This window comes from Vicugna pacos, chromosome 35, assembly GCF_048564905.1.
Source record: "Vicugna pacos chromosome 35, VicPac4, whole genome shotgun sequence".
NCBI classification, from domain to species: domain Eukaryota; kingdom Metazoa; phylum Chordata; class Mammalia; order Artiodactyla; family Camelidae; genus Vicugna; species Vicugna pacos.
The window spans coordinates 31,777,331-31,798,343 of NC_133021.1; the positions used below are offsets into that span (position 1 = coordinate 31,777,331).

At 48.5% G+C, this 21,013-nt stretch overlaps 1 protein-coding gene across 4 annotated transcripts in view; it reads left to right on the forward strand.

Moving 5' to 3' along the window:
• The window catches only part of SFMBT2 (Scm like with four mbt domains 2), a 149,971-nt gene that overhangs the window by 85,269 nt on the left and 43,689 nt on the right, over positions 1-21,013 (forward strand). For all 4 annotated transcript variants that reach the window (XM_072954947.1, XM_072954946.1, XM_031670859.2 and 1 more), the window contains 4 exons: positions 6,731-6,832; positions 8,377-8,524; positions 14,291-14,373; positions 19,215-19,341. In XM_072954947.1, the coding sequence (XP_072811048.1) occupies positions 6,731-6,832; positions 8,377-8,524; positions 14,291-14,373; positions 19,215-19,341 (460 nt within the window). The remainder of the gene's footprint in view (positions 1-6,730; positions 6,833-8,376; positions 8,525-14,290; positions 14,374-19,214; positions 19,342-21,013) is intronic.

Sequence of the window (21,013 nt, forward strand, 5' to 3'; positions counted from 1 at the left end):
TCGAACTGCAGTCCACACAGGACGTAACTCAGGAAGCACCGTGGGGACCACTGTGTTTTTATGAGCATTGCAGAAAACCTTGTAAGACCTGCTAAGGAGGGCAACTTCGGTCCAACGAGAAAGGTCAACTCTGAAAATCGCAAAGCCCAGATACACAGAGTTCGCCCTAACGGTGGCTGGATGGGGGGCTCCCCCCGCGCCGCTGCCTGCAGCCTGCTAGATAGGGACTCGCTTTTAATTCTAAACATCAAGAATTTCAGAGTGCCATCAAGTCTTGGTCACCTGTGCTGTGAGCTGTCCTTCCCTGATGGCTTCTGCTGGCCGTTGAGTGTTCCAACTCCCGCCTGTTGCTGTGGTTTCAGGGAAGGCAGGGTGATATTAGCATGAACTTAATGTACTTGGTGTTGGAATGTGAGGATGGGGCAGGAATCTCTTGTTTACAGAGCAGACCCATTTCACAGAGTTTGTCGGGTCGCATTTTAAGTTTTTCCAGGTTGTCCCTGCTACTTGCTGTTAGTAAGAACAATTAAGCATTGATTGTAATTCTTCCTTCTGTGGACGATTTGATAACAAATGACAGGACAGTTGGAGGCAGATTATTTTTTCCCCTCAAAACACATGTAGATTTTTTTTTAATAGATTAGGTCTTGCTTTTAATCCCCGTGGTTTCTTTCACAGACAGGCAGTTGTAAATTGCAGCATCTCAAGGAGACAGACTGACGTAGAGGGAAGTTTAAGGCCACTGAGTCTGCAGAGGTTTAAGATCTAATGGAAAATGGGACCACGTATGGCAGGGACCCTGGCTACCTTCCACGCACTCCCTCCTCCCCGGGAAAGGCACCCTTGTGAGGAGGTTTGTGGGAATTTGGGGCGTAAAATAAAAGCGTGGGAATCCTTCAGTCCCGTGAGTTCTCTGCTTCCTTGGACAGGCATCCTGCTCTGAATTTTCATGTCCTGATGGTACAGAGTCAAGGATAAGATTAAATTCTGCCTCCTGTTTATAAGCAGGAGAACCCGTTACACCAATCAGATAAACTTCCACGCGAACAGGTGATGCTCTGCGTTTAACATTAGAGAAGAGAGGAGTGAGTAAGTTTAGGAGTGTAGAAATCTGACTTAAAGCCCCCTTGTATTTAAGAAGATGTTGGGCTTGGAGTCCTCAGGGAGATCACTAGATCCCACCGGGATTACTCCCCTCCCCCGCATCATCTTGATTGTGCTAAAAGTAAATACAAGCACACGCGCCACCCGTTAACTCTCATTTGCAAAGGAGTTTGGAACATTTGGTCCCTTTGCTTGTGGTTTGGCACAAATTAGCCCCCTTGCTGGACCTTGGTGGTTTCTGGGCCTCCCACGGCCCTGGGAGACGGCAGGTCTGGCTGCCTGGGGTGGTGAGCGCGGTGTGGCCGGCGTGTTCCAGAGCCTTGTTCTTGTGTGCTCAGTTACACACCGTGGGAATAACCTTGAATATACATGTGAACGCTTTCAGACCCCCTGGGGTAGTGAACAGAATGAAAAAGCAAACCCTGGGGAGTCACCTGGACTCCCACCTCGTCCTCCAGTGGGACGTCGTCGCGGTGGCGTCAGTGGGACGTCGTCGCGGTGGCGTCAGTGGGACGTCGTCGCGGTGGCGTCAGTGGGGCGTCGTCGCGGTGGCGTCAGTGGGGCGTCGTCGCGGTGGCGTCAGCGGGGCGTCGTCGCGGTGGCGTCAGCGGGACGTCGTCGCGGTGGTGTCAGCGGGACGTCGTCGCGGTGGTGGTGGTGATTGCTTCTGACTGTTGAGCTCAGGCAGTGTGGAGAAGATGGTACCGGGTGCCGTCCGTAGCCTCCTTGTCCTCAGGGTGACCTGGCTCGTAGGGGTCACCAGCGTTGCTGTAACTTGGCCACGCTCGGGACTCCGAGGAGTGATCCCACGTCCTCCCTCACCCAGAGCGCGTGGTGGAACCGGGACCCACACGCCCCGTCTGTTGGATCCCCTCGGCCGCAGCTTTCTCCTGCGGCTTCTGTAGGGTCCCTGGAAGTCAGCTAGGATATTCAGGGGCTGAGCCACGGTAGGTCTTATCGTAACGAAGAACCAGAAGGGGAGTCCTGAGAGGATCACGTGTTGCCTGTCAGGCAGCAAGTGAGCTGGATTGCGGTGGTTCTTCAGTCGCCTTTGACGGAGGCTCTGTTGGCTCTGGGGACTGGGTGATGCTTTGTGGTAATACTGGCGGATGCCTTTGCCTCCCGGATGGGGCGGTGCCCCCGGCGCAGAAGGAGCAGCCTGCCGCAGGCCGGGAGTGTGTCCCACGGTTTGCATCAGTGTTGCTTCAGGGATAGGCCTGTGGCCAGCTGGGGTCAGCACCGTGTGAGGATATCAGCCGAGTGGTTTCTGGACTAAGTTTCCTTGCTTTTAAGAAGAGGCAGAAGGAAGCTGTGGCTCTCTTTCCCTCCTCTGAGAATCCCAGAACTTCTGTATCATCTTGAGACCAGGACGGGCACTGGACTGGGGGAGGGCTGTCCCATAAAGGGTGTCGACGAAGGAGGAGGGAAAGAACAGGGCCATTTGTGACCTTGTTGGCTGCTCCCTTCACCAGCCTGGAGGTGCCCTTCCTTCCTCCGGAATTCTTTCTCATGTGACACCGTGGATTTCCTTATGGGTTATGCCAGTTGCAGTCGGGTTTTCTGGAGTGTGTGTGTGAAGGTAGCCTCATGGCTAATGCTCTCTCAAGGACCCACACCAACCCTGGTGACTGGTCTGCTTGTCTTGGGTTTGAAACGATAGCTTATTCTTTAAGAATAGCAAGCCCATTGCAGCCACGGGGGCAGGTCAGCGGGCAGGTTAACAAGTACCTGCATTATTGTCCTCTTTAATTTGAGAAGTACCCAATGTTCACAGCAGCACTATTTACAATAGCTAAGACATGGAAACAACCTAAATGTCCATCGACAGATGACTGGATAAAGAAGAAGTGATATATTTATACGATGGAATACGACTCAGCCATAAAGAAGAGTGAGATAATACCATTTGCAGCAACATAGATGGACCTGGAGATCGTCATACCAAGGGAAGTCAGCCAGAAAGAAAGAAAAATATCGTATGATACCACTTATATGTGGAATCTAAAACAATGACACAAACAAACTGATTTACAAAATAGAGACAGACAGATGTAAAAAAGCAAATTTACAGTTAGCAGGGAGGAAAAGGGGTAGAAAGGGATAAACTGGGAGACCAGTTTTCTTTAGCCCACAGGAGTCAGGCTGACGCATGGGGAGACACCCTCACTCATTAGGAGAGAATTAAGTCACCTAAGCACCAGAACAGACGGGGTGATAACCGCTGTTCACTGCGCCCCCAGAATCAGCCCTGTTCTGTTTTTTTCCCTAGCGGTGCTGTGAGGAAGGCTGGATTTCTTGCCACTTACAGATGCTTGTATGGTGCTAAGTGTTAATCAGTGAAAGGCATTCTTATTACCCGCGTTGTTTTAAAACAACCCAGTGCACCAGTTTGGGGGCTGGCTGTGAAACTAAGCTTGCTGTGATCGCCTGTTATAAATTCCTGTGGTTCGAGTCGAAGTACATAGCATTCCGCTTTCTCGTGACCATTTTTTAACTTGATTGAATGCGCGACCAGCTGATAAAATTGCTGTTTACAGCTGTAAGTAAAAAAATGCAAACGCTTGTTAGTGTTCAGCGTATAGTTTTTTTTTATTACGTTTTTGTTAGAAATATTTCCTTGGCTAAATTTAGTTCAGTGCAAGGGGACTGAAATGTCAGAAGTGCTATTGATTTAATAAACGCTGGAGTTCTAATGTCCATTTTGAGATGAAAGCAACGTAATGAGAGTAATTATCTAATGAACGTAAGAGCACTAGATCTTTGGGAAAACAAAGAGGAAGAATGTGATGAGTTGCACTGAGGTTCTTCTTCAGCGTGGCGTTTGATGCGGCTATAAATAAAGGAATGAAAGCAGAGGTCATTGTATCCATTTGAACGTAATGCTAATTAAAGCCTTCCTTTGACTTCTCTGAAGCTTATTCTCAGAAATGGTACAAATTAATTGAGGCATCTGAAAAGATGCGTATGCAACGTTTAAGTTCCCTGCGGACCCAGAAAACAGGCATATCGGAACAAGAAAAATTCTACTGTGCAGTGTTTTTGTGTCTGATGCACGAAAAAACTTTGTACTTAAGAAATATCAGTGTAAACAAAAAGGAAGAACCGGAAGATTAAGGAGAAATGCTCGGACGGCCGCCACCGAAGGCTGTTTCCTGTGGCTTCAGTGGTGGGGCTCGGGCGGTAAGGATCTGGTTTCTGCACAGGGAGTCGGTCACTGCTTGTCTTACGTGAAAATCCTCACCAAGTGCCTTTAAATTGTGTTGTGTTAATTAATTCAAACTCCTTCTTCCCCCAAGCAGTATCCTCCCTATTTTTATGTCACGTAGGGTGTATTTATCCGATGAAACAGGGATGGCAGGATGCATCAGCTATTCCGGGAGCCTGTGACAGGCACGCGCTAAATTGTAAGAGCGTAACCAGCAACGCTTCCAGCATCCTCCAGAGTAAACGGAGAGTTCAGATCCAGGCGGCACGCGGGAGATGAGTGGGACCCACAGTGATCGAACATTCTTTCTTCTTGCCCGTCTCCTGTCTCTCCGTTAGCAATCCTCTTCACGTCCTCCTGCAGATTCATCCTGATGGTCACTGTGTTTCATAAAGAACCTCCGTGTCCGCCCTGAAGCTCTGTTGCTCTGCTGGGCAAGTGCGGGCTGGTGCTCACTCATGGGTGACCGCTGTGAACGCAGCTGTGCGCAGCAGTGTTTAAGTAGTGATGCTTGATTCTCCCAGGATTTTTTTCTAGGCACGCAGTCCCTTCCAAGGCACCTCGGTGACCAGTGGGCACCCGGGGGGTGCTTTGAGGTTGTCCGATTGTCCTGACCTCTGCTTCACAGGTGGAATGACGTGGGACACCTGTCAGTCCTCTGAATTCAGAACAACTCAGTATATGGTGGCGTCTTTTTTCAGCATTATGTTCGTATTTGTCACACCTCAGTCTCGTTCTAACTAAATGTCAACTTCTTGATGTCGGTAACCCCATCCTCCAGCTTTCTCTGCATTCAGTTTAGGTTAGGGCTTAACTCAGAATGTAGGAAATAGCACTGATGGGTTAAGGTGTGTGTTGCTTTTTAAAATCAATGCTTTTATTTTCAGTGTTTAAAAAAAAAAAAAGGAAATCATCTCCCGCACCTGAGAATGGTCTTTATGAAAGTGTTGGTTGTAAAGGTCAGCAAGTTTTTGTCCTGTAAAGTCCTGGCACATCCAGGGCGTCACCTATCTCATTCTGATCAGCCGCCTCCCTGGACGAGGCACCGTGTGCCCCAGGCCGACCCAGCATGTATTCATTACATGTCTCCGGGGTGCAGAGTCTGGCAGATGGCTGTGGAGCCATGAGAAATGACAGGTCCTTGTGGTTCCAAGGGCATTTATAACCTGTGCTTTCTTTGGTGAAGCAGCGCAGGGGTGGTGAGTTTTCTAAGTAGTTCTTTGGTCTGGTGTCCTCCGTGGTCCTGTGCTGACCAGGCTTTGTGGAGGGCGCAGGTGCAGCCCTGCGGGCTCAGCGCACTCTTCCGAGCTGGATACAGAATGACGCCTTCGAATTAATGAAACACACTTCGGAGGGGGGAGGGTACAGCTCAGCACACAGCGTGTGCTTAACCTGCACAAGGTCCTGGGTTCAGTCCCCAGTCCCTCCATTAAAAAATAAATAAATGAAAAATAAATAAACCTAATTACCCCTCCCCACGAAAACATCCACTTTAGATTTGCAGATGAAAGAAAGTCCTGGATTCCCCCAGATATTCTGTACTTCTCGCTCACCTGGTGTCTTTAGAAACAGCGGGATTTCTCTGTGGCTCTCACATTCTCAGGGGCAAGGCTGCAAACACGCTTATTTATCCAGTCCTGTCCACGCAGGCTGGGAGTTAGGAGGTGACCTCCACCCTGCAAGGTAAATCCTGGTATCCAGGGTCCAGCCAGCCTCATCTTTTGCCGTAGAGCTAAAGTGGTTAATTGAAATTTGTTTTCCTGAGAAGGCGGGAATGCTCCATGCACCCTCACCAAGATCGCTGTGCGCTGTCCGTCCGTAAAGCTGCCAGGCACTCACTCGACGCGGGGTGGGGGTTCCTCGTCTTCACAGGGTGGAAGCCAGCTTCTGATGGTGCACGGGGCTGTCTTGGCACCTTCTCTACACGTGTCCAAATACCAGTGCCAGAACTGAGAAGTGATAACCTGTGTGCTCTCAGACACAGGAGACGGGGACAAACTGTGTCCCCCACACGGTCCTCACGGAGGCCCTGCAAAGCACCTCCAGGAGCAAGAGGTGAGGTTTTTTGGGGACGGTCCTGCTGGGTTTTTGCAGGCTGGTCGCCTCTATTACTCCGCTGTGCTCCACTGATCACACGCAGAAAGGTGAACACGGGGCGGTGTGAGCTTGCTTTTAGCTTAGGATGCATTTCAGCAGGGCAGCCAAAGGCTCGTTTCCCTTGGAAAAGCAGTTTAGAGCCCGTAGGAAACAATTAGATCGACGGTCCCTCGCCATAGTTAGAAGCCTGAAACGGGGAGGGCTAACCATTTTCCATCCGACTCCAGTCGCCCCGTCAGACGTCCGAGGAGGAGCACGCAGACCTATGGACCGAGCTAGTTTACCATGCCGTCGCTCTCAGTCTCCTCGTCCTTCTCCCTGCAGGACCACGCAGATTTGCGAAGCCATTTCTTCACGGTTGGGATGAAGCTTGAGGCGGTGAATGTGAGGGAGCCCTTCCGTGTCTGCCCTGCCTCTGTGACCAAGGTGAGGCCCCTCGCCTGCCTTCCCCTCCCCCCCCCCGGGTGGGCCACCTGAGTCTTCCCGCTCCCAGCCAAGCAGGTGGAAACCGCAGGTGTGAGGCTCTGCCGAGACGCCGGGTAAACCCACGGGGGCGCCGTCTCCCCCGTCTAGCGCTGTCTGAAGCCCCCTTCTTACCCCTGGTATCACAGAGCGAGTGTGTTCGATGCCCACTTTGTAAAGGATGGGGAGGACGTCCTTTGTCTGCTGGGAGTACAGCGTGTGGACTCTTGGGTCCTCGAGAGATGGTGGGGGCATTTCAGACTCAGGACTGTGGGTTTCCAGCAGTGAACTCAGCCCCGGCACAGGGCCACCATCTCTTACTAGCCGTAGTGACACTGAAGTCACTGCGTGTCCCTGTGGGCATTAAAGTAAACCCCGGATGAGTTGTATATCGTCACCTTCGTAACTGTAACTTGCTCCTTAGCTGAAATTCACATCAGGAGGAACTGAAGCGAGTTCCTTTCCTGCTCAGCTTCGAGCCAGGTTGATGGCAGAAAGTGTTCTGTGAATGGAGGAGCCAGGACTCAGAGCTTAGTGCAAGAGTGCCGGGCTGCCTCACAAAGACGGGGTCTGTCTGCCGAGTTGGGAAAGTGATTTCTCCCCCCGGTCTGTTTCACGTACTCGGTTCCTTAAGCCCAGCACGCTTTTCTGGGTGGTGGTCCACCTGATGCTTGCACTCTGCTTTTTCCATCAAGGTGGCTTGTTTCTCTTTGTCTTCCTCACTGATGTTCTTTCTTACACTCCGTGGATGTTTATCTGGTTCCTGTGCACGGAGTGTTTTCTGTGCATTGTGGGAATATCTTGGTGGGTAACAAAGAGGATGCCGTCCTCACAGGACTGGGGTCTGCTGGAAGGGAGAGACGTGGTGTCCATCCACAGGGGGAAATGAGGGTTGTCGGTTCTGGGGCACATGTCTGGTGCTTCGCTGGGGTGGATGGGTGCTGCCTTTCGGGATGCACCCTGAAAAACACACGGACGGTGGAGGGGCTGTTCCAGGCTTCTGAGAACGCTGGGTCAGGACATGGCCTGGTGTGAACGAGTTCGCCCTGGGCTGGAGGGCAGGGTGGTGGGCGGGACGGGATGCCAGGTGAGGCTGGACGTCTCCAAGCCAGATTGTGGGCGTTCTTGAATGATGCGGTGCCAGGGCGTGGGTGTCTGCTGGGGACGCTGAGAAAGCCGTCTTGGCGGGGTCTGCCCAGCTTCGTCAGTGTGTTTTCTCCTGGCTCTGGCTGTGGGTTTATTTCTCTAAAGTAACTGCTGTTTTTTTTCCTTCTTTGTCTCGTACATATTCTAGTTATTTGTTTACTTTCCATTAATGTGTCCGAAGGGATCAATGAACTTTTAAATAACTGGACCACTTTCGTGATAAACACTGAAATGCCGGTTGGTGTCGCGGTCATTGGGGTGAAATGTACTTACTGCATTTGCAAGCTATGCCAGTGTTTCTTGCTCCCCTTATCTGTTAGTCCCAAGGAATTAACTCCCGGCTCTGTTGCCTTTTCTTTCAGGTTTTTAACAATCATTTTTTTCAAGTGACTATTGATGACCTAAGACCCGAACCTAGTAAACTCTCAATGCTGTGCCATGCGGATTCTTTGGGGATTTTGCCAGTCCAGTGGTGCCTTAAAAACGGAGTCGATCTCACACCTCCCAAAGGTTTGTATTCTGTGACGATGTACGGGGTTTGGGTGATTCAGGAGGGCGTCGTGTTGTCGGGGTGGTGATGCTTTTGCTGATCTGGAGCAGCTGATGCTGGAAACACCTTAGATGTGGTGGGAAAGGAGTGCGTTTCATGGTTAGCTTGACGTGGAGTCTGTGCGGCCCCCTCCCCTGGTGGGGAGCATGGCCCTGGGCTCCCCCGTAAACCGCGGTTCCCTGTTGTTGTGTCTGTGTGTTGAGAGAGGGTACGTGTTGCTAAGTGATGGGGGTTAAACATTTGAACGAGTCTGAGAAGTGGCTCTAACCAGGTAACAACACGCGAATGAAGCATCTCTCTAAACATTTATTTCCAATAAGTCAGATTTTCCCCAGAGCCCAGTTGCTGTCAGATGTCCAGCAATGAGATGCCATAAGACCTTAGAATAATTAAGTTGGGAACCAGGGTGCATGAAAGTAATTTTCAGCTGAGATCCGTAAACCGTTACTGAGAACGCACCAGACTATCCTTAGGGACGTGATACGCTGTCCCTGTAGGTCTGAGGTCTGTCTGGGGGAGAGGTAGTAAGGCGAGAGGTGAGAGGATGGGAAGGGAAAGAAAGGGAACGATGAAACAGCAAATCAGAAGGAGTTTAGAAAAATAAACCAATAACCTCAAATAGAGCAGGGCTTTTGCACTAACTTTTCCGCGTCACCGGGGATTGGATGACTCGTGGTGGTAACTGTACTGGGAGGTGAGCCCGCACCAGCTGAGCGCCATTCCGCCCTGGGGTCATCACGCACCGCGGGCGGCTGTGATGATCTTATGCTTTCTTTTTGAGGTCACTTGTTGTATGTCATATATGTCAACATCTGGTCTGAGAATCTTTGCTAAAACTATAAAACTGTATGCTTTTTTTTTCAAGTTTGTTATTTTTAACTTAAATTCTGAGAAGTACGTATGATTTAGTTCAGAGGTTTTCTTGCAGATATGTCTGCCGCAGAAGGATTTATTACATTGTGTAGGTTTCTGTTAGAACCATGAAGACTGCTTACAATTACAGCCTGTTCCCTGACCCTCAAGAGATGGTAACCCACTCACTCCCTGGTAGGAAGCAGCTGATGAAACAAGACGCCTGGTGGCACAGGAGATGTGCGAAGCACGTAAATCCCTGTTTATTCTGTTTTGACTCCATTCCTATTTAAAAAAAAATCTGTCCCCAGACTTGAGATACGAACAGTGTAAGCTGGAACGGATTGCAATTATTTAGTGTTGTCCCCGTGGAAATGTTACTCCCTTGGTTTAAACCCAACAAACAACAATATTAAAGGCACTTTGAAAAGTGATCAGACCAAACAAGCAGAAACGCGTCCAGGTTAACAGCCCTGGCTTGCTATTTTAAAATCGCTTCATCAGCCTCCTTGCGCATAACGTCAGAGGTTAGTCGCAGAATGAGCAGCGAGCCCGTCCCAAGCCGGGGGTCTCTGTAGAGAACGTTGAGCTGGAACGTTTCTGTTGTAAAACGTGTGAGCAGAAGATAAGGTAAACTTCTTGTGTTTGCACGTTGCCTCTGCCCTCTGGCCATCCTGATAGACACATAGACGTAACTTAATGTAAAAAGTAACGTGCTTTTTAATGATCATTGAGACGCAGAGTGGTGAACCCTGATGGGTGTTCTCTTTTCCTCAGACCCTGACTGATGGAACTTAATCCTGTCTGTCATCTCATATTTCAGACATGCCGATGGGGATAAAGAAATAATAAACTTGCACTCGTGGACTTCCTGCCTTGAATGAACTGATGCTACCGTTTTGCCATATCTGAGTCAGGTTTTTAAGAAATGAAATACAGAATTGTAAATACCATTGAAGACGGGGTTCCCCTGGACTCTTGTATTTCTCACCCCCCTACGGAGTCTGTCAGTGAATCCAGTCCACGTTCTCGGGGGGTGACCTGGGGTTATCCTGTCACCTTCCTCGTCAGGTGGGCTTCACGTCTCCCCCAGGGAACACAGTGGCCTCCAGTGTCCTCAGCCCACTCTCAGCACAGCAGCCAGACTGATGGTGTTAAACCGTAAACCACAGCTGCCCCCTCCTCTGCTCAGGCTGCGCAGGGCCACCCCACGTGGCTCAGTGGCCAGGGGGGGGTCCAGGTCCTGGCGACAGCCTACAGCACTCCTGACTGGCCTGCTGCCCTGAGACGCCCTCAGTCCGCCCAGTCACACCAGCCCTCCCGGGACCACGGCGCGCCCCTTCCTCGGGGCGTCGGCACTGGCTGTCCCCTCCTCTTGCTCCTTCAGTCTGACTGGGGTCACCTTACTGGGGTTGTCCTTCTTGGCTGCCTTATTTAAGACCTGTAGCACTTCTGACAATCTGAGTTTTTACTCCCGCTGTGCCGTCCGCCTCCTCGCACCGAAATGTAAGCTCTGAGAGGGTAAGGATTCTTTCTCGGTTTTGATCATTTCTGTGAACAAAAGTTCTAGTCTTAGAACCATGTGCAGCACAGGGCGCGCACTTAATAAAAGTACGTTTGGATGGATGAGTACATGAATGAGCGGATGGCTGGACCAGAGAGCAGACCTGTTCTTAAAGATTTGATAACGCGTTGCCAAATGAGCACCTGCAGTGGTTTTTCAAGTTCTGCCCCAGCCAGAAGTGTGTCACAGGGCCCGTTTCCCAGCAGCCTTGACAGGGGTGGATTTGTGTTCATTGTTCTTCATTTTTGCCGTTCAGGTAGATGGCAAATGTGACATTCTTCGGCTGTTTTTATTTTTTATTAAGATTGTACTTTTTTTTTTTTTGGAACAGGAGCTGTTATTCCCATGGTCTCTTTTCGTTTCTGAGTGGGAAATCTTTTCTAAAACCCTGCCCGTTCCTCTACCCCAAGTCGCCAGCAAAGGGCGTGAGGCTGCCATGATGGTCTTGGGGATGCCATGGCTGACTCCCTGGTGCTGAGGGGAGCTCTGCCTTCCTCTGGGGACTGGATACAGTCAGGGTTCTGTTAGCAAAAGAGAGAAAGGGAGGATGCTGAGGGGAGGCTGTCATGCTGTGGTTCTGGATCGAGTGACCGGTGCCTTGTCTTTTAAAACAGGGCAGAGATGCTGAGCTTTCAGAAATTCTGTATTACTTAAATAATTTATGATCATTAGTAAAAACTTGGAAAATTCAGGGAGGTAGAAGAGAGAGGTATCCAAGAATCCTACAACCCAGATATTTCCTAGTAAGTTTTCCCTACGTTTCGCCTGATCTTTTTCTTGCATATTTGAATGTAAATTGGGTAATTCTGTATATGCCTGTAGCAGTCTCTTCATCTGAACTTGCAGTTACCATTTTTTCCATGATTTCTAAAAAATAAACTACATGCATGTTCACGCCCACGTGACTTTCCACGGACTTGGATAAGTTTCGTATCATTTCGTATTTTTGGATGTAAAGATTTTTTTCCCTCCCTCAGAATTATCAGTAATAATGCCTCTGCATCTTAAAGTGTCACACTTGGTCAGGTTTCAGGATTGCTTTTATGGGGTGCATTCCCAGAAGTGAAATGATCGTGTCAAAGTTCGCGAACATTTTTACTGCCAAATTGCTTTTTTTTTTTTTTTTAAAATTGTCCACTTGCACTGCCAGTAGTCATCTTTGCCAGTGGAGCTGTTTTATGTCCATTAATTTGTATCGTAAGGAAATGGGTCATCGACCTGTTTCCTTTTGGACCGGTAACAGTTGGAACTCCATTCAGAATAAACACTAATTAAAGCTTAAATAACTCCAGTGGTGGAGGCTCGACAGTCTCCCTGGCAGCTCGTTGCAGATTTTCATAGCCCAAGGGGTTTTTTGATTTCCTTTTATTTTCTTTCCCCCTCTGCTGTTCCCCTCCCTCCTGGGTTTCAGACATGCTCGCCTGGCCGCGGTGAAGTCTCAGTACTTCTTGTTCTGTCTCTGTTGATGAATGAGAATAATTGACCCCTGTTGTCTCTATTAGACGAGCCGGAGCAATTTGTTTTTATGTAGCAGTTATTTTCTAAACTGTCACAAAACTGCCTCACAAAGGGAGCTCATTATCGGCCCCAAGGAGAAGAATTTTAAGTGATGAAGTGAATACAAGTCCTTAAGAGGAGGAGGAGGAGAAGTTGAGGCTGTCCAAATGTTCAAGGAAAGCAGGGAGTTCCAGGGGAGGTAATTACTCTTTTAGGTACCCAGCCAGACTCGGTTCTCTCCTGCAATTACCGATTGGAAGTGGCTCCCTGTAGAGAGTCCTGGAGGCTGGAAGGGAAGGGTTGAATGTGGGTCCAAGAAACCATGAGCACGACGTTTACGGAATGGATTGAAGTCCACTGGAAGTTGGTGGTTATGAATGTGGCAGAAAAGCCGGCTCCGTGTCTGTCTCTGGGGGGAGCAGAGGTGACCCCCAAATTGGAAAATTTTATCTGAACAGATACTGGCCATACAGAATACCTACATTTTATGTTATATCAGAAGATGGTTTGCTGTTCAGCTGCCTTCTTGATTAACCTCCACTCCCATCTTCAAAAAAAAAAGTGAGTAAGTTGAACTCACTTCAATTACAAATGGGGGTGAGACGCAGACAGTATCTTGTTTCTTCAACAGAGAATTTCTGTAGTCTCTCTGCAGCTGTGGGATTTGGTAACAGAATCCCCCATGTTAAATGCATTTGCAGATGTTGAATTTATGATGGTACGGGGAAAAGAAATCGGGGGGCTTGGGTTAAAAGTATACTTAAGAAGCCTCTTATGGATTTATTTTACTTATGCTTACACCAATAAAGGGGGAGCAGTAAATGATTATAGGGACCTTCCTCACAGTTCCAGATAATCCTGAATGGTTCTGTAGGTCGTTTCCGCTGCCTTCCTTTGTTCACAGGAAATGACAGTGACACTCTGTTAAGAGCTGTTTTCTGACCTAGGTTCAACCATACACTCAACTTAGCGTTTTAAACTTCTCCTGTGTCTTGTCATGGCGATCGTGACGGACATATTTTGTATAACTGTCTCCCCCCCACCAAAAAAAGAAATGACTAAAGAAAGGAAAAAAACCACTTTGATAAGATCTGTATTTCACTAAATTGAGGACGTGTGAATAGCCGTTTGTCAGCGTTGTCCCTTGGTGTCCCAGACGTGCCCCCAGCACTGCACCCAGGAAGGAAGCCCCCCCCTTCCCCACTTCGCATTTCCCTTCCTCCTCCACAGCTCAGTTCTGAGGTTTATTCCTTCCCTCCTTCCGTGTCTTCGGGGGCTTTCTCCCAAGAACCTCAGCTCCTTTTTTGCTGTATGTTTTACCTGCTGCTCCTCCTTAAAAAAATTATCCCCCTCTTATGTTGTTTATCAATAAAATCTCACGGTCTTCACGAAGATACCGAGAAGTAAGTTCACATGAACTCAGAGTTGACATGAAGGCACGTGTTACCGTGTGTTTCTGCAAAATGCGTCGCGCGTTTGTGTTTCGTGTGACAGCCCGTCTCGTCTGTTCTCCGCCAGAGCAGGTGTGCTCACCGGCCCGCGCCGACGGGGGTAAATTCCGCCCCTTCCCGCTTGGTGTCAGGCACCGCGTGATGATGCGGACGCCTTCGCCGTCCCTGGTCCTTTCCGCTTTGCACAGTGCTTCATGCAGCCCTCCTGAAAGCTGGCGTACCGTGATGCCTGAGGAAGGGCTTCGCCTTTGCGGGGGGCCGGTAGTTGGAGTCCTTCTCACTTTGATCACTGGCACGCCCCGGTTCACTGGTCCGCGATGTGGCTGGGTTCATGGGTTTTCTCTGTGTTTTGTCCTGCACAGGTTACTCTGGCCAGGACTTCGACTGGGCCGATTACCACAAGCAACATGGGACCGAGGAAGCGCCTCCCTTCTGCTTCAGAAATGTAAGAGCTTGGTTCTTGCCACTCCTTTTATCTCCTTGACTTTTATCCGTTACTTTCTGTTCATTGAGCAAGTTGAGATTGGCATGCTTCCGCGGACTGCGGGATCTAGACCTTTGGTGGGTTTTGAAAAGTCCTCCTGTGTATCAGTCAGGGGGATGCTGGGCTGCATAACAAACTGACTAGTAAACAGGCTGCAGGTTGGTTTTGCACCCGCGGCAGGTGCCAGGCGTGCCTGGTTAGCGTGCGGTTCTCCTCCTCGTGGGGAGCTTACTACGTCCAGCGCAGTCTTACCGGACTTTTCACCATATTGACATCACTGGCCTCACTGCCTTTAGTTTGGGATTGTGGAAACCCTTCGTCACCTCCTCAGAGCGTTGAGGTTGCACTTTGTTCCAGATGAGAGATAGTCCTTGCCTGACTCTTTGGCCTTGGGAGGTTCCTCACATCTCCCCCTCGTTCTGGGCTCAGGAGCTGTTTCATCTGTGACAGCGGACAGTGGACAGTGACAGCCCCCAAGGCTGCTTCTTATCTGTCCTCTGCTTCCATCAGCCAGCAGTTGTCCAAACGGATCTTTGTGGTGGGGCAAGCAGCCGTATCCCGCTGAGCTTCCAGGATTTAGCTTCCAAGATTAAATCTGTTTCAGCGCTGATCCCTGAACCGGGGATCTGTCTGCCGGAGGACCAATTCTTAAATCTGTTTCAGTGAAAATGCTGGCGGATCCACTCTGAAGGCACTTGTTGCAGATATACCCCCCCTGCCCTTTGTTTCTGGCCGTCCGTTTATTTAATCGACAGGATGGTTGTCTGCCTGGTGGCACGTGGATGGCATTACTGGCCCTGGGCTGCGGGCTATGAGCGTGCTCCACGTGCCCCTTAGTGGAAGGCTTATTATGAATTCACTTTTAATCACACGTCTCGTGCGTACCAGAGGTGCGGTGGTGGGGAAGTGGATGCACGAAAGACATTTCCCCAGGGATGTTTAACAATCAGAGGCAGTTCCGAAATGGATTGACGCAGCCAAATGCTTAGTAAAATCAACTCACAGGTAACAGTCTTGCTATTGATCCTTCGTAAATTACCCTCGGGCAGTGAGTTGAGATGAAAATAGTTTATGTGGTTATAGCGTTTCCTTATTAAGCAGGAAAAAAAATGCACTTAACTTGTTTAGAGGCTTTTCAGGCAGCTTATCGAGTCCTGTCATCAAACAGAAGCTCAATACCTAATACGTGTGAACGAGGCAGGTGACCTGCAGAAAAATAGCCAACCTCGAATTTGTTTGATTTTTATTTCCCAAGAAACGTAAAGGAAAGGAGCCTATTGGTTTCTTAACATATTGGGTCGTTTTGTTCTGGTAACAGAAAGGCGTAATTACATTTTCACCCAAACTTTTATAAAAAGACATGAAACTGAATTACCTTGGTTTTTTTTTTCCATGAGTCACATAAAGATGTGATCTCTCTTAGAGGAACCTGTTTATCTCAGTTTTTCTCAGTTAATGTATTTTTAAAAAAAGTATATTTACCCATCATTGTAATGCCTGATAAAAAATTTATAGTAGTGGGTAATTGTGGAAAATTTCATACTTCTTTTAAGATGTTAGGAGGGAGTTTTGCTCCCGGTGTTGCCCGTGTAAGTTCATCCTGAATTGGCCCTCCGGCAGACGGCGGCTATAAACTCTGGACGAAATACCGAAACTAGCACCTGGGGAGCCTGGAGAGTGAACCAAAGCAGGCAGATTCTGGAGGGGAACGAGGACTTGAGGGAAGGGGATAGTGGGGGCGTTTGTTCCATTGTTTTCAGCGTTTTGGCCTGGGGTCAGCCGTGGTGGACAACGTGTGGGATGACGTAAACAGAGACCCTAGGTTCAAGGTGTTTCTGGCCTGTTGCCCCAGATAACAGCTTTGGGCACCACAGCTGCTGGGAAGTGAGGGGAGACTCAAGGGAGAGCCAGGATGGGGAACCACAAATTCAGAGCATAAACTCTGCGTAAGTCTTTGGCGGATCCCTGAACCAGGCATGTGTGAGGCAGACTCCGTGAAGCCGTGCCAAGGATGAAAGCACAGAACTGAAATTTGAGCTGCTCTGCAAAAGACAAGAGTATGTAGTTTGAGTCCAGCCAAGTTAACTGCTTGCTAAGACAGGAAAATCAACACTCTTGGGAGAAATATAATGCAATGTAGAGTCTCTGTGACATACATTGAAAACATCCAGATTGCAATCCAGGTTGCTCAGTGCATGAAGAAATAGGAAAATCTGACCCATTGCCAATAGAAAAGATAAACCAGCAGAGACTAAACCCAGTGTGACCCAGATGTTGGAATTAGCAGACAGGTATTTTAAAGCCCGTATTATAACTGCACTCAGTGGTGTAGAGCAGTGGTTCCCAAAGTGTAATCCTGGCAGCAGCATCTGCAGCATCGCCCAAGAACTTGTTAGAAATGCAGATTCTCTGGCCTCACCTCAGATCAACTGAATCACAGGCTTTGGGGTGAGACCATAGCAGACTATGTTTTTAAAAGGCTCTCTGGATAATTCTGATACACCCTCAAGTTTTGAACAGTTGATGTAAAGGAAAATATTCTCATAGTGAAAAAAAAAAGATGGGAAATGCCAGAACAGAAGTAGGAAGCCTAAAAAAGAAAAAATTTTAGAAGTACAAAATTACAGCATTTCAGATAAGCTAATTCACTGGAAGGGCTCAGTAGCAGAAAACATGACAGAGTTCATGACCTTGAAAATAGGAATTACTCCAGCTGAGGAACAGAGAGGAAAAGAAAGAGACTGGAGGGCACCGAGGGAAAGGTGAACAGGACTCCGGGGATCTGAGTGACTGTATCATGTGTACTTGGTGACCGAGAAGTGGCCACAGAGATTGTGGAAGAAAAAACATGCGTAAGCAATGGCTCCAAACTGACCAAAGTAGCTGAAAGATCTAAATTCACAGGTTCCGGAAGCTCAGTGGACACGCGGCATTAATACAAAGAAATACGACTTAGTCATATTTCTGATAATCAAACAGAAAAATCTCCAAAGCACTGGGAGGAACGTGATGCATTCCTAATACAGGAACGGCCGTCTGAGTACCAGCAAATGTCACGTCAGAGACAGTGGAGGCCAGGAGGTGGTGCATTCGTGTCGTCAGAGAGCCAGAAGAAGAAGACGCCATTCTGCGTTCCAAAAAAGTGCACTTTCCAAGTGGAGATAAAAAGACTCTCCCCCAAGGAAGATGGTACACACGACAAAGAAACAACGTGAAAAAACGCTGAGCATCCCTGGTTACAGGGAACACGGCAGGTTAACAGCACAATGAGATACCGCTAGACCTACCTGTTAGAATTAGGGTAAGATGTGAAAAACTGGCAACACCAAGTGCCGGTGAGGATGTCTAGCACCCGGGACTCCCCGCGCTGCTGGAGGCGATGCAGAATGGATGGTACGCTGGAAAATGATCTGGCAGTTTCCAAGAAACATGCACTTACCATACGGTCCAGCAATCCTGTTTGTAGGGAAATGAGAACTTAGTGTTAGAGGCCGCGTTTTGTCCTCCAACCCAAACATCATGTGTCATGAGTCCTAACTCACAGCACCTCAGAGTGTGACTGTGCTTGGATCTAGTGTGTTCAGAGAGAGAAATAAGGTAAGATGAGGTTGTATGGGTGGGCCTTAACCCATATGTCTGGCGTCCCTGTAAGAAGAGGGGATTAGGGCTCAGACCACATACGTGAAGGAAAGATAATGTGGAGACACAGGGAGAAGCCAGGGAGATAGGCCTCAGCAGAAATTAGCCCAGCTGACAGCTTAGTCTTGAATTTCCAGCCTCCAGAGCTGTGAGACGGTACGTTTTTGTTGTTGGAGCTTCGTGGCCCATGATGTTTGTTACAGCGGCTTGGGCAGGTTAATACTTACGTTCACACAAAAACTTGTACTTGAATGTCTGTAGCGGCTTTATTCACAGCTACCGAAACCCGAAAACAACTCAGATGTCCTTCAGCTGGTAAAGGGAAAGATAAACTGTTTTATCAGACTCAAGGCTACGCAGTGTGGGCGTCTACTTAGATGACATTGTAGAAAAAGTAGAATTACAGGAACAGAAAACAGATCAGTGGCCAAGGGCCTGGGCGTCCGGGAGGGCTGGATCCCCGCAGGGCCGGTGCAAGGGCATTTTGGGGGTGGCGGCTTGTGGTGACGGCTGCGCGATCGCGTGCGCCCGTCTGACAGCCCCGCCTTCCGAGAACCGCACGCCGAAAAGAGTGAATTTCCCTCTGTGTGTGTTTCTAAAAAGTGGAATTTAAAAAGTAAGTAAAATAAACAAAAAGAACAAAAGGAAAACAGAGACCGTTTCAGTTGGAAGAAAACTAGGAGTTCGTCACCAGCAGACCTGTGCTGAAAGAGAAGCTGGAAGACAGTCTTCAGGCTGAAGAAGGTGGTCCCCGAGGGGGATGCGCCCTGCACCTCCGCCACCCTCAAGTCTGCCCTGGAGGCGGTGGGCAAGGGGCACGGGGGAGGGGCCGAGCGATCTGTCCTTCAGTGATTCTGTGGTTGCAAGAATGCATCGGAACGGGGAAGAGAGGATGTACTCATCCCCTCACTTACTTAACAGACATTATTAGGCGCCTGCTGTGTACCAGGTGGACTTCTTGTTTCTGGGATATAAGTGAAGAAAGCGTGGTTCTCTCCCCATGAATGGTGGGGAAAGACTAAACACGTGAGCCCACCCGAATGTCTGATCAGTGAGATCTCTGTGTGTGAGTGTGTGTGTCCCATGCACCACTGGCCTCTCTGTTGTTGCATCTTATCCCTGAGGTACCTGCCGGCTCAGTGTCCATTCTCTTTCTCTTTCAGACATCATTCAGTCGGGGTTTCACAAAGAACATGAAGCTTGAAGCCGTGAACCCCAGGAACCCGGGAGAGCTCTGCGTGGCCTCTGTCGTTGGCGTGAAGGGGAGGCTGATGTGGCTTTGCCTGGAAGGTACGCACACGCAGCAGGCGCTCTGGGTTCGGGTGCGTCTGGGAGCCGCAGGGTGCAGGAGACCTCAGCCCGGCTCGGAAGCAGCGCTCACGGTCCCTTCTGCTTTCCTTTTTATTTAAAATCCCTCTTAAATTATTCAGCGTTCTTCAATAAGTGAACCTAATCAAAAGATAAATTCGTTCAGAGGCTCTCGTCTTAACTAACAATTTCATGACGTGAGATGCCGGCGTGATAATTATGTTTGGAACACAGGGGTCTTTTTGCATCTACGATTATAAAAGCTAATGTCACAATGAAATTAATACGAGTCACTAAAGCTGGCATTTGAGGTCTTGGTTATTAAGAGGATAAAATTTGCATTTTAATATGAGTAATACCCTTTACTCTGGCTTCATTAGGAGATGTTGAATTTTTCCTTAAAATAGTAACTGGACATGACTTTGTCCCCAAAATACGTAATAAACAGAATCGAGGCTTGTTTGCTGAGTGATGTTCCAACTGTTCTTCGTGCCTGCATTTTATTTATAATCACACGGGCCATTCACAGCGCAGTGCGCTTTGGAAGCACAACCTTGATTCCATTGTCGCCTTTAGATCGAAGGCTGGATTTTTCAGATGCTGTATTTTCAGTGAGGAGGAATTAAAGGGAATTTGATCTCTAAGCTTTTGCCGCCTTTTGGCGATTTAAAATTCCTTAGGTCTTTCGTTTGTCTGTTAGTCATTTGAGTGTTTTCCGGCTTCACAGCACTTGGTAGATATTTCAGACGTGTGTGGGAACAGAATAAGGTGCTAGAAATGAGTGATAAAACGATGTTAGCTTTCCTTGTCCGTATTTTAATTTTTACGACATCGGAAGAGAAAGTTTGGAAGGTCATAGAATTGATGCTAACAGACCTTCATCCTCTTTCCTCACTGAACAAGTCTAAAAAGGGTTGATGTTTCTTTGCTAGGCCTACTGTCTCATGAATGTTAGTTCAGGAGACTGGGAGAGGCAGAGAACAGTGATTTTAGCTGAAAGTCGTGTGTATTGTTAATTCCAAGAAAATAGTTTAAAACATTACTATGGCTTAGGATTTCAAAATCAAGCTGAAATGAAAGGAATTCTCAGAAAGTTGGTTGCTCAGTGGATTTTCAAGTAGAATGAATGGCCTGTGGCTAGAATTAGCCAAAATGTGGGTATGGGTGCAAAGGTGCTAATTCTGCAGCTGTTGGAATAGAAGATGAGCTTCCTGCCATGATTTCGTGTAAAGATGAATCAGCCGCTCTTGGAAAAACAAGATCCCTTCTGGGATTTTAAATCCCTGAACTGAAAGCGCTACCGAGTTCTGCGCTAACCCTCGTTCTGTGCGTGGTGAGAGTCTTGTTTGCATCATCAATTTGAGAACAAAAATGGTAAAGTTCAAAGCCTGTGTTTTCCTCGGTATTTAGGGCATCACGGTTAACATTCCTGGGCAGGCATGACTTGCTGAGCAGTTTGAGCTTCCAGAGCGCCTTACAGCCGTTGATCACCTAACAGCAGTAGAGGGTCCTTGACTGCTCATAGATGGAGAATCAGGCTAAGTCATTGAGGTAGGCCTGGGGTTCGCGTCCACGGCTGTTGGCATCTTTGTTGCTTAACTTAGAAGACCCTTCAGTTCCCAGTTCTTAAAACGAATGAAGTGGTGAGGAGGGT